Source organism: Siniperca chuatsi, linkage group LG24, assembly GCF_020085105.1.
Source record: "Siniperca chuatsi isolate FFG_IHB_CAS linkage group LG24, ASM2008510v1, whole genome shotgun sequence".
Classification (NCBI taxonomy): Eukaryota; Metazoa; Chordata; class Actinopteri; order Centrarchiformes; family Sinipercidae; genus Siniperca; species Siniperca chuatsi.
In genome coordinates, this window is record NC_058065.1 from 18,505,964 (window position 1) to 18,519,304 (window position 13,341).

The following is a 13,341-nucleotide window of genomic DNA, read 5'->3' on the forward strand; positions in this document are numbered from 1 at the left end:
ATGAATTTAAGCATATACTGTACAAACCAGCAGGAGTTTTGAACTGCAGCAGAAGACTTAGCTTGCCGACGGTGACCAGGAAGGACTGTCCTCCGACCTGGCAGCAGTCCATCTCCTTGGAAACAGTAAACTGGAAGACTGATGCTCTGTTGGCTGAGAACATATTGGATTAAATCACACACAAACCACAGGAAAAGAGACTTGAAGATGACACTTGAAGTTTGACACCCTTAATAGGGTTCTATCTAAGCTTTAGATTTTTAGTCGTGTCTTTGTGTTAAAGGAGACGTGTCATCATTATTACAGTATCTGTGTTAAAGGTACTACAAGCTCTATGGAGTAATTTATTAATGACAGGGTTGGTTGTATCTTGTACAAACACACCAGGATTCACACACACACATGCACAAACATGCGGCCGGCGTGATACACATTCCTGCCAATAGCAACACTATTGCACTGATCAACACATGGTGGTAACGTGCCCAGAAACACAGCAATGCACCAGCAAAAGACAGAGAAGAAGAAGACTGCTAGCAAACATGGATGTAAAGAACAATTTTTTAAATATTCTAAAAATCAGCTTTGCAAATGTTTATATGCTACTTGTGAGTAGCTTAAATTTCTGAGTTCTCGAACCATTTTCACAATTGGGAATGACTTCCGGATGGGAGCCGAAACGTCTTGAATTTGAAAACATTGTCCAGATGACTTCGACTGAAACCTTTTCTACTATCTGCTATACATTTAAACGTACACTAAGTTCTGCTCAAGCACTCATAGCTCTATCCTTCTTTTAATGACTTTCTCGCTAATCCCACAGTTTACACGCTATTCATTTTGCTAGCTACCGTTCTTTAGCTTAGCAGCTAGCAATAGCTTCTCCCTTTCCCTCTCACTCTCCTGCTCTCTCTTGCTCGGTGTGTCAAATGTTTAGCTATTCCTCTGCCTCCTTTAGTGATAATGGTACATGTAATAAATGTAGTTTATTTGTAGCATTGGAGGCGAGGCTTAGTGAATTGGAAACACGGTTCCGCACCATGGGAACTTAATCATTAGCTGCTGTAGTTAGCCAGCCCCCAGTAGCCGGTGCAGACCGACCAGAGGTAGCTCCTGTTAGCCGTCTCCAGGGAGGTTGGGTGACTGTCCGGAGGAAGCATAGCCCTAAGCAGAGGCCCACGGTTCACCACCAACCTGTTCACGTTTCTAACAAGTTCTCCCCACTTAGCGACACACCCGCTGAGAAACCAACTCTGATTATTGGCAGCTCCATTTTGAGAAACGTGAAGTTAGCGACACCAGCGACCATAGTCAAATGTTTTCCTGCGGTCAGAGTGGGCGATGTTGAATCCTATTTAAAACTGCTGGCTAAGGATAAACGTAAATACAGTAAGATTGTTATTCACGTTGGCGGGAACGACTCCCGATTATGCCAATCGGAGGTCACTAAAGTTAATGTTGAGTCAGTGTGTACATATGCAAAGACAATGTCGGACTCCATAGTTTTCTCTGGGCCCCTGCCAAACCTGACCAGTGATGACATGTTTAGCTGCATGGCTTCATTCTGCCGCTGGCTGTCGAGGTGGTGTCCAGCAAACAATGTGGGCTTTATAGATAATTGGCGGACTTTTTGGGGAAGACCTGGTCTGATTAGGAGAGACGGCATTCATCCCATTTTGGATGGAGCAGCTCTCATATCCAGAAATCTGTTTATTAAAGTTTATTAGTGGACCAAAACCATGACAACTCAGAGTTGAGACCGGGAGGCAGAGTTGCAGTCCTACACGCTTCTCTGCGCTTCCAGAGCAGTTACCCATCCAAAACTCCTTAGTGACGGTGTCTGCCCCACTTGACCACTTAAATTAATAAAACCAAAATTTAACAGAAGAGGAGTTATACATAAAAACCTTAACAAAAACACTGAAATAGCACAACAAAATAGGAGAATTAAACGTGGACTCTTAAACATCAGATCTCTGTCATCTAAAGCTGTACTAGTGAACGATTAAATATCAGAGTATCATATTGACTTATTTTGTCGTACTGAAACCTGGCTGGGTCATGAAGAATATGTTAGCCTAAATGAATCCACTCTCCAACAATCCAGTCATGTTAATACTCACATTCCTCGAGGCACCGGCCGAGGAGGTGTGGTTGCAGCCATCTTCGACTCAAGCCTATTACAAGCCTATTTCAACCCTAAACCTAAACTAAATTATAACTCATTCGAAAGTTGGTCCTTATTCTGAATTTTTATCTGAATTCTCAGAGTTTTTATCAAGTTTAGTCCTTAAAACAGATAAAGTAATTATTGTAGATGATTTCAATATTCATGTGGACGTTGAAAATTATAGCCTTAGTACTGCGTTTATCTCATTATTAGATTCTATTGGCTTTTGTCAGAGTGTACATGAAGCCACTCTGTTTTAACCACACCCTCGACCTTGTTCTGGTATATGGCATTGAAATTGTACATTTAATAGTCTTTCCACAGAATCCTTCTTTATCGGACCATTATTTAATAACTTTTGAACTTCTATTACCGGACTGCACGCCATTAGGCAAAAACTCTTCCTCTAGATGTCTGTCTGATAGTGCTGTGGCTAAATTCAAGGAAGTAATTCCATTTGCATTTAATTCATTGTTATGTCTCAATATAACAGAGGTCTCCTATGCAAATCGCAGCCCCTCCCAAATTGACCATCTAGTTGATAGTGCTGCAGGCTCACTACGAACGACACTCGATTCTATTCTATTGCTCCTCTAAAAATGAAGATAATAAAACAAAGAAGGTTAGCTCCATGGTATAACCCCCAAACCCACAAATTAAAGCAAACATCAAGAAAACTTGAAAGGAAATGGTGTTCCAACAACCTGGAAGAATCTCGTTTAGTCTGGCAAGATAGTCTTAAAACATATAGGAAAGCCCTCCGTAATGCCAGAGCAGCCTACTACTCATCATTAATAGAGGAAAATAAAAACAACCCCAGATTTCTTTTCAGCACTGTAGCCAGGCTGACAGAGAGTCACAGCTCTATTGAACCATGTATTCCCATAGCTCTCAGTAGTAACAACTTCATGAGTTTCTTTAATAATAAAATTTTAACTATTAGAGAAAAGAAAGTCCTGCCTTCAACCGGTACCGATTTATCTTCGAACACAGGAACCTTAGAAACAACTGTAAAACCTGATACATATTTTGACTGCTTTGCTCCTATTGACTTTCTTCAACTAATTTCGACAATTAAGTCATCTAAGCCATCAACCTGTCTCTTGGACCCCATTCCTGTCACAGACACGCCAGGCTCCACCTCATCTCAGCCACACCGTTCCTCCTCACCAGAATACTAATCACCTGCACCTGTGACTCAACACACACCTGGTGGCAATTAGCCACTCCTCTCCATTATAAAACTCCACTCTTCACCTCAGTCAGTGTCCGGTCTCGTTCGCTAGAAGGACAGAGCTACGCCTCCTACCTTCAGTTTACCACGGACTCTACTACGACGCTAGTCATTGTTCTCAGTCATCCAAGAGCTGCTAACCTTCACTCGACTCCAGTCTCCTGTGGGTAACAGTGTTCACCCGGCTCCGGAGTGTCTTCCGTCACCTGTGTGTGTGACTCCAGTTCCCGTCGCCTCGTGTGCAGCTATCCAGCTCCTGCACTTCACTCCCATCAGTGATCCAAGGGACGATATCTTCTCTGCTCTTACAAACTCTATTATTATCTCTGTAATCAATAAACCCTCGAAATCACCTTACCTGTGTCTCCGGGTTGGTCTGTTCCGTAACAGAAGACCGGACCGAAACAACAGGATTGCAACATGAGTGCCACGGACCCCTTCCAGGAGCTGGTGGAGATCCTACGCCATGGCCTCAATGCTCCACCATCTTCCACGTCCTCCTCCACTGCTTCCGCTTCCGCTCCCGTCACTCCAGCAGTTCCGCATTGTTCCAGCCCCATGGCCAAACCAGCGCCCTTCTCTGGCTTGGCGGAGGACTGCAATGGATTCATTTTGCAGTGTACCCTGGTCCTGGAGATGCAATCGCCCTTATATCCCACTGAACGCTCCAAGATTGCCTTCGTTATATCCCAGCTGCAAGGGAGAGCGTTGCAGTGGGCAGAGTCCATCTGGTCACAAGATGGATCCGTCACCCAGTCTCTGACGAGTTTCCTAGATCACTTCCGCGAGGTATTCGGTCGACCCGCCGGTGACTCCTCAGCTGGTGAGAAATTATACCAGCTAAAGCAAGGTCAGCGGTCTATCCAGGACTACGCCCTGGAATTCCGAACCCTCGCGGCAGCAAGCGGTTGGAACGAGCAATCCCTCATCACCACCTTCCGTCAGGGATTGGAGCCCCGCGTACGATTGCATCTGGTAGCATACGAAGACACCATCGGCCTAGAAAGGTTTATCCAGTTAGCCATTAGGGTGGCTACTCGTATGCGGACATGTTTGGTGGAACACCAGGATCATCCACCACACACTCACCATCCCCGTCAGCTAGAGAAACATCGCTCTCCAGAACCTGAGCCCGAACCCATGCAGTTAGACTCCAACCATTTAACCCAGGCGGAGCGGCAGAGACGGCTGACCCACAGGTTGTGTCTGTACTGTGGAGCCTCAGGACATAACAGGGCCACCTGTCCCGTGAGACCACCTAAACCTATGGTGAGTGCAATTATTCAGAGTCTCCCATGTAGTAAGCCTTTGTCTACAAGAATCATCCTGGTTACACCTACTCTATCCCTTCCAGTACAAGCCCTCATCGACTCCGGGTCAGCCGGCAATTTCATCTCTGGCGCCCTCTGCCGGCAACTAAAGATCAAGACTTCCTTCACGTCTACCAGTTACCGAATCACTGCCATAACCGGGAAATCAATCAGCCGTTGTGGGGTTCAGAAGGCTACGGTTCCCATCACCCTCCAGGTAGGGGTACTACATGAAGAACAACTGCATTTAATGGTTCTGGAGGGATCGACTGCTGAGGTTATCTTGGGGCGGCCCTGGTTGGAGCAACATGACCCCATCATTTCCTGGACTACAGGAGAAGTGCTGAAACGGGGCAAGTCCTGTTATCCTGGCTGTTTCCCGCGGCTGCCACGACCATCCTCGCATAACTCCCAGAGTCTTCCCCTGTGTGCTACGTCCATCGAAAGTCCTAAGGAGAAACAGTCAGTGGATATTCCGGCTTGCTATGCCGCATATCAAGATGTTTTCTGTCCAAAGAGAGCCTCCCAGTTACCCCCGCATCGGCCATGGGACTGTGCAATTGATCTCCTACCGGGTGAACCAGTGCCCAAGGGTAGAATCTATCCATTGTCCCTACCAGAACAACAAGCCATGGGTGAGTATATTGAGGAGGCCCTAGCCCAGGGGTATATCAGACCATCCACTTCTCCAGCAGCCTCAAGTTTCTTCTTTGTGGCCAAGAAGGACGGAGGCTTGCGGCCCTGCATAGATTATAGAACACTCAATCGGATTACAGTCAAGTTCCGTTACCCACTTCCGCTCGTCCCTGCTGCACTGGAACAACTTCGCGGTGCCACCATCTACACCAAGTTAGACCTCCGCAGCGCCTACAACCTGATACGGATACGGGAGGGAGACGAATGGAAAACAGCCTTCGTAACACCCACCGGCCATTATGAGTATCTCGTCATGCCCTACGGTCTGGCTAACGCCCCTTCCGTCTTCCAGGACTTCATCCATGAGGTGCTCCGGGATTTCCTTCACAAATTCGTCATAGTATACATCGACGACATCCTGATCTACTCCCGTGACGAGGAGGACCATCGCCATCACGTTGCGGAGGTCCTCGAGCGCCTACGAAGCCATCAGCTCTTCCTCAAGGCTGAGAAGTGCGAGTTCCATCGATCCTCCGTGCAGTTCCTTGGTTACGTCATCAGGAGCAGTGGCATCCAGATGGACGAAGGGAAAGTGGAGGCCATCAGGAATTGGCCCACTCCAACTACGATAAAGGAACTACAACAATTCCTGGGGTTCGCTAACTTCTACCGCCGCTTCATTCTGGACTACAGCAAGTCCACCCTTTGACCAGTCTCCTTCACAACAAGCCCAAGTCTCTGTCCTGGCCACAAGCAGCGCAAGAAGCTTTCGACCTCCTCAAGAGAGCATTCACCAGTGCACCGCTCCTCACCCATCCAGACCCCGAGAAACCCTTCACAGTCGAGGTGGACGCCTCTACTACAGGGGTAGGAGCGGTACTCTCGCAACTACAGGGAGATCCAGCCAAACTCCACCCATGTGCTTTCTTCTCTCGGAAACTCAACCCGGCGGAGAGAAACTACGACATCGGTGACCGTGAACTACTAGCCGTGAAGTTGGCACTAGAGGAATGGAGACATTGGTTGGAGGGTGCTCAACATCCATTCACCGTGTTAACAGATCACAAGAACCTAGAGTATCTCAAGAGAGCCAAACGTCTCAACCCGCGCCAGGTACGCTGGGCCTTATTCTTTACTAGATTCCATTTCAACATCACATATTGCCCTGGATCCAAGAACCTGCGAGCTGATGCACTTTCCCGCCTACACGCTCCAGAAAGCAACACGGAAGATCCAGAGCCCATCATACCCCGGCAAGTATTCCTTAATCCCATACAATGGTCAGAGAATTCTGTTCCCTCAACCAATGGCTCCACTAACACTCCGCCGGGCTGTCCCCCCAATCTTCAGTATGTTCCGACAACCCAGAGAACTCAACTCATCCATACTTCTCACACCTCACTAGGCACTGGTCACCCAGGGGCCAATGAAACCCTCTCGCTGCTACGAGAACGCTTCTGGTGGCCAAGCATGGCAAGGGACGTGAGAAGGTACGTGCAGGGGTGTACTGAGTGTGCTATGTCTAAATCTCCGCGCCATCTTCCTGCAGGAAAAAAAAGCCCACGCTTGATCCGGTGGTTTTAGCCAACTATAGACCTATATCTAACCTTCCCTTTCTCTATAAGATCCTTGAGAAAGCAGTTGCCAGTCAGTTGTGAGACATTCTAAATAACAATTGTTTATTTGAGGATTTTCAGTCAGGATTTAGAGTGCATCATAGCACAGAGACAGCACTGGTGAAAATTACAAATGACCTTTTAATTGCATCAGACAATGGACTTGTCTCTGTACTTGTCTTGTTAGATCTTAGTGCTGCGTTCGACACCATTGACCATCACATCCTATTACAGAGACTGGAACATGTAATTGGCCTTACAGGAACCGCACTAAGATGGTTTAAATCCTATCTATCAGATCCGTCTCAATTTGTTCATGTTAACAGTGCACTCCAAAGTTAGTCACAGAGTTCCACAAGGTTCTGTGCTTGGACCGATTTTATTCACCTTATATACTTCCTCTAGGCAATATTATTAGGAAACACTCCATAAACTTATATCTATTGATCAAGTCAGATGGAACTAACCAGTTAGCTAAACTTTAAGCTTGCCTTAAGCACATAAAGACCTGGATGACCTGCAAATTTTTGATGTTAAACTCTGACAAAACTGAAGTTATTGTACTTGGCCCCAAACACCTCCGAGACACACTATCTATCTATCTATCTATCTATCTATCTATCTATCTATCTATCTATCTATCTATCTATCTATCTATCTATCTAGTTACTCTAGATGGCATTGCCAGCATCATTGTAAGGAACCTCGGAGTTATCTTTGATCAGGATTTATCCTTTAACTCCCACAACAAACAAACTTCAAGGACTGCCTTCTTTCACCTACACAACATTGTAAAAATCAGGCATATCCTGTCTCAAAATGATGCCGAAAAACTAGTGCATGCATTTGTTGCTAGGTTGGACTATTGCAGTTCCTTATTATCAGGCTGCCCAAAGAAGTCCCTTAAGACTCTCCACTTAATCCAGAATGCTGCGGCACATGTACTGACAAGAACTAGGAAAAGAGATCATATTTCTCCAATATTCGCTTCTCTGCACTGGCTCCCTGTAAAATCCAGAACAGAATTTAAAATCCTTCTCCTCACCTACAAAGCTCTTAATGGTCAGGCACCATCATATCTTAAAGATCTCATAATACCATATTACTCGACTAGAACACTGCTCTCCCAGGATGCAGGGTTACTTGTGGTTCCTAGAGTCTCCAAAAGTAGAATGGGAGCAAGAGCCTTCAGTTATCAAGCTCCTCTCCTGTAGAATCACATCCCAATTTGGGTTTGGGAGGCAGACACCATCTCCACATTTAAGAGTCGGCTTAAGACTTTACTCTTTGATAAAGCTTATAGTTAGGGCTGGCTTGGGTGAGCCCTGAACCATCCCTTAGTTATGCTGCTATAGGCCTAGACTGCCGGGAGAGTTCCCATGATGCACCTCTTTCCTCTCTCCTTCTCTCCCTCTCCATCTGCATTTTTATCCCATTACTGCATGTTACTAACTCGACATCTTCTCTCTCCCGTGGTTCTGTGTTTTCTCATTTCTCTCCTCTCTCCTTCTGTCACTTTCAGCAGGTATTTCTGCCTCCGGAGCTGCAGAGTCTGGATCTGTGGTTGTGGGCCATCTGCTGCCCCCGTGTTCCTGCTCGACAACTGCTACTACAGTTGTTGTTATTGGCTCTGTTACTGATACTGTCATTATTATTCCTATAGCTGTAATTCCTATTATTATTAATTTATTAATATTAACACTACAATTACATTTCTACTATTTAAAAAATTCTAGGTGGAATTTGCATTGTGCCTCCCTCTCCACTACTGCCAACCCCCTCCCCAAAACCTCTCTCTCTCTAAATCTCTCCCTCTCTCTCCCTCTCCCTCTCTCTCTCTCTCTCTCAAAACCTAACACGGCAGCAGCGCCCACCATTGATGATGGTTCTGTTTTTCCTTGCTACTATCGCCAAATGCTTGCTCGTGGTGGGATTTTTTGGGTCTCTGTAATTAATATTATAAAGAGTATGGTCTAGACCTGTTCTATAGGAAAAGTGCAATGAGATAACTTCTGTAATGAATTGGTGCTATATAAATAAAATTGAATTGAATTGAATTGAATCAATACCTAAGTACAATTTGTTAATAATATTTCTGTAGATTTTGAATGCAAACCTTTTACTTGTAATAGAGTATTTTAACAGTGTGGTATTTGTACTTTTACTTAAGTAATGGATAAGAGCAGATAAGATAATATACATCTTTCTTGTAAATACTTCTTCCACCGCTGACAAGCTGTGATGATTAACTTCAACACACAAAAGAGTGAAATATATGTTAGGGATATCTGATTTTATTAATGAGCAGTTGTCCATCATGACTCTAACATTCCATTTCTGGTTGGGTCCTCAGCTTTATCTAAACACTGCACTTTTGGCACACACTTTTTCCACTACTACAGCCTCTGTGCCTGGTATTCTCCAAATAAGCAAGCGTGGCGTGTGTGTGTGTGTGTGTGTGCTCACCATCCTGCACAGTGAGCAGCTGAGTCTCCAGTCCTGTGGTGAAGAACAGAGTGAGCTCCTGCTCTGCTCTCTGCCTGCACACACTGACCTGCTGCTCTCTGCTCACACCCTCCTCGACCTGCACCTCCTTCAGAACACAACACACTGGGTTATATCATTGCACACAAGAATGTTTCAGATCCAACCAAATTACACCAGACCAGATCTAGTATGATTTCATTTGTGTTGCTACTTTTAATATGAACCCCACAGTCTACCCAAATCTTAATTTGGGCAAAGAGGAGGAAGCCTGAGGTATGACAAGCAAGCTGACTGTGATAGGCTGAGACACCTGACAGTCAAGCAAATTAACACGCTGATACATAATTCTTTTTATGATTTTAATTAAACAGCATTTTTCCAAATAATCACCAAAGCAAAGAGAGCTCCGGATTCCTCCCACAGGTTACGCTAAGCTTCAGTTAGGTTAGGTTTCCCTGTAGGTGTGAACATGAATGTGAGTCTACAGAGGATAAGCTGGTATAGATAACGGATGGATGGAGGGTCTTGGATCCAGCAATAACTAAATCCACCATCAGACATTGAAATGTCTGTAGCACAAACCAGAATAACCTTTAGCAAGGTAAAATGGTTTATATACATCACTACATCAAGGCTTCAAAAAGAAATATTGGGGGCACCTTTTATGTTACAGTGATACAGTATGTTACAAACAGCGGCATATTTAAAATCTTGCAGTCTTTTGCACTTTCTGTGCCTGTGTTTTAAGTAGATTTACAGAGAGGCACATTGTTCTCTGGTAAAACAGCTTTGTACACGCTGTACTATGTGGAAACTACTGTAAAGTGTGGATTAAAGTGTAGTATAACTGTAAGATTTGCATAGATTAGCCAAAAGGGTAAGCCTTGTGTCTAATCTATCCTGGTTCCAAACCTCTGATTTGCCGGCCACATCTCTTATATTTCCAGTGATTCAGATAGGTCTGGTGTTTTGATCATTGACAGCAGTTTCACCACCTGGCGTGGACACTGACGCAGAGGTTGTTGTTAGTGGACTTACAGAAATAACTACTCTTAAATCTAAATATTTCTTCAATCGCTGATGATTTTTTAGGGCAAACCCTGTTCCAAACAATGTTCCTGTTTAAATAAACATGATGTCAGACTAAATAATGAAGTAAAAATGAAATGGTGATTTAGTCTGATTATTAGGAAAGAAAGAAAAAGAAAAAATAGATTTGAGGGTCAATACACATGGAGGGAAACTCCAAATCTTGTCCACAATATGCAAACCAGGAATATGATTGTCATTTAAGCAACCCAACATCTCCAATACAGAAATATCTTATTGGCTACAATGCACACAAGAAACTGGATTACTGAGAGAAATCAGGTTAAGGCAGATAATTGTATATCTGCTAATAAGTGAAATGTAAAATTGTACTTTATCAGTCACTGTGGGTGAATTTGTCCTCTGAAATTCATCCCTTTGGAATAGTCCAATTATTCATGCACTTGGTCAGTGACCGGATCTCCTTTACCTAATACAATATCTTATGAACCACAATTTTTGAACCAGTAAGAGAAATCTAAGTTTCTGTTAATTACACATTTAGAAATCAGGTTCCAGCTAATAGCAGAGAATAATCAGACTACTTTAGTGCATATACTATATACAAATATACAGAGCATATTCTGCCTTTGTCTCAGCATGGTCTTGTTATTTTATTCTTTCTGGATTTTGCGCCTTTTACGTGCCTACCAGATCCATTAGCGTTAAACCAGAACAGACTAGTTTCAGAGCTGGACAGATTAGAACTGCATAAGTTAGATCAATGGGATCAGAGATTGATTAGTTAAAACTCAAACCATAAGCCAGGTTTATTTACTTAGAATGCATCCCATAAAGTCACAACCCAGTTAAAAAGAGCAGTATATAAAAGTGCGCCCTCTGCAGCCTCTAATGTTACCTCCTCATGGGTCTCCATGTGCTCCTCCTCAGCCCTCACCTCCTCCTGCAGAGTGAAGACCCTGACAGAGAAAGTCAATGACTCCACACTCCTCTCCTCCATTCTTCAATGTGAAAGGAATCTGCTCTTTGGGAAGAAAGAACAGGAGAGAGCAGAGGGAGGGGGTGGAGGAGAGGGGATGGAGTAAAAGGGGAGGAGAGATGGATGAAGGATTATAAGGGAAAAGAGAGAAAAGTAGGGAACAGAAGTTAACATTGGAATAAAGTGAGAAATCTGCAGCACTTCTGTGAAGAAACTTGCTGCTAACTACTGCTGTGCTATAACTTTTAGCATTTCACATTTGCACAGTCACTTTAATGGATGGTATTGTCCTGATTCTTTGGAATTTATATAGTGATGTATCCAATACATGCATGGTTAGAAAGATTCCAACTTACTACCATTACTTACTTACTTACAATTTACATTTTGACCAGTGGAAATCGGCATTGGTTGGACTGGGCAGGATTTCTGGTGGGATACTGGCGATGTATAACTTTACATATGCATAACTGTCTTCTTACTTATTCTAAATACTTTCAGAACGAGGAAACGCCCCCTTTAAATACCCCACAATCTTACCACTTCCTGGTAAGGCCCCTTTTTACAAAAGGACTAATGGTTTTATTAATGGTTTGTAAAAACTTTTACTGAGCGCTTTAGATCATTTATAAGCACGGCCAGTCAAGAAACACTTTTGGGTTGCCAGGTTGTGAAAAATCAGTTTGACTGATTGTAGTATATGACTCAACTGCTCCAGATGATCTGGAGAGAGTGTCGCAGAGGGCTGGAGCTGATCCCAGCTGATACTGGCGAAACACACAGAGACAGACATGTATTCGCGCTCTCAGTCACACGTAGAGCAGATTCAAACTCAGAAGCTTCTTGCTTCGAGGCGACACTGCTAACCACTTCACCACAGTGCCGCAACTTATCACTTATTTTTAAGTTTACTTACTAAGCCTTTATTAATGACTTACAAACATTTTAACTGCATTATGACTAAATAGAAAAGATAAAAGTCAGCCAAAGGAATTTCTCACAACCTGGAAACCCAAAGTTAGTTCTTGCAGGTATTTGAAAGGAAGTATTTTACTGTGGTGTCAGTCCTTGTTGTTTATCCTATGTTCACTTAGTTCAGCAATGCTGCTTGATTTTGTGCTTTTTAAGCTGTTTGATTTACCAAGAACATTGTCAGACAGTCAAAGTTAAAACATGATAAAATTTCATTTAGAACAAGTCCATGAAGTATCAACACTCTACTTTGTCTCACACATCATGGTGGAAGGTCAGTCCATTTAAATAGCAACACTCCCTCTGCTGGATGCTAGCATCACTGCAAGAACACAGATGAAAAATCAATCCAACTAATTTTACAAGAACATTAACTTAGATAAGGAAATGTACGGTGGCCGACAAGGGCAAAGGACGGCAGCTTAAGAAAACACATGCAAACAGAAAAAAGCCAAGCAAAGTAAGAAAACATCTTCATTAATTTGACAACACATGCTCAGCATTAAAAAAAATGTTGCAAATAGCCTACACAAACTCTCTGCAAATACACACAACACAACCAAATACAGAAAAGCGCTGCAAAAACACACGACAAAGGAAGTGTTTCCAGAGGACACTAAAAAGTGCTGGACATGGCTTGTCGTTGCCACAGTTTGTGACTCATGAAGTTCTTGAAGTTGGGTCCGTGTTGACAGACGGCCTATAGCCTGCATGATAATCATATAGGCATTATATTGGGTGAGTGTGGCTTAGTGGTAGAGCGGGTCATCCACCAATTGTAAGGGCGGCGGTTCGATCCCGGCTTCCCCAGGCCCACATGTTGAAGCGTCCATGTCGAAGTGTCCTTGGGCAAGACACTGAATCCCGAGGGCTGTGAGTGCGTGTGA

The 13,341-nt window shown here is 43.9% G+C and overlaps 1 protein-coding gene across 6 annotated transcripts in view; it reads right to left on the reverse strand.

Moving 5' to 3' along the window:
- carm1l (coactivator-associated arginine methyltransferase 1, like) overlaps window positions 1–11,516 on the reverse strand; it is a 44,586-nt gene extending 33,070 nt beyond the window's left edge. For all 6 annotated transcript variants that reach the window (XM_044188557.1, XM_044188552.1, XM_044188556.1 and 3 more), the window contains exons 1-3: window positions 11,402–11,516; window positions 9,433–9,559; window positions 28–153 (exon numbers count right to left, since the gene is read on the reverse strand). In XM_044188557.1, coding sequence (XP_044044492.1) covers window positions 28–153; window positions 9,433–9,559; window positions 11,402–11,503 — 355 coding nt within the window. In that variant the 5' untranslated portion in view covers window positions 11,504–11,516. The remainder of the gene's footprint in view (window positions 1–27; window positions 154–9,432; window positions 9,560–11,401) is intronic.
- Window positions 11,517–13,341: the final 1,825 nt, after the last annotated feature.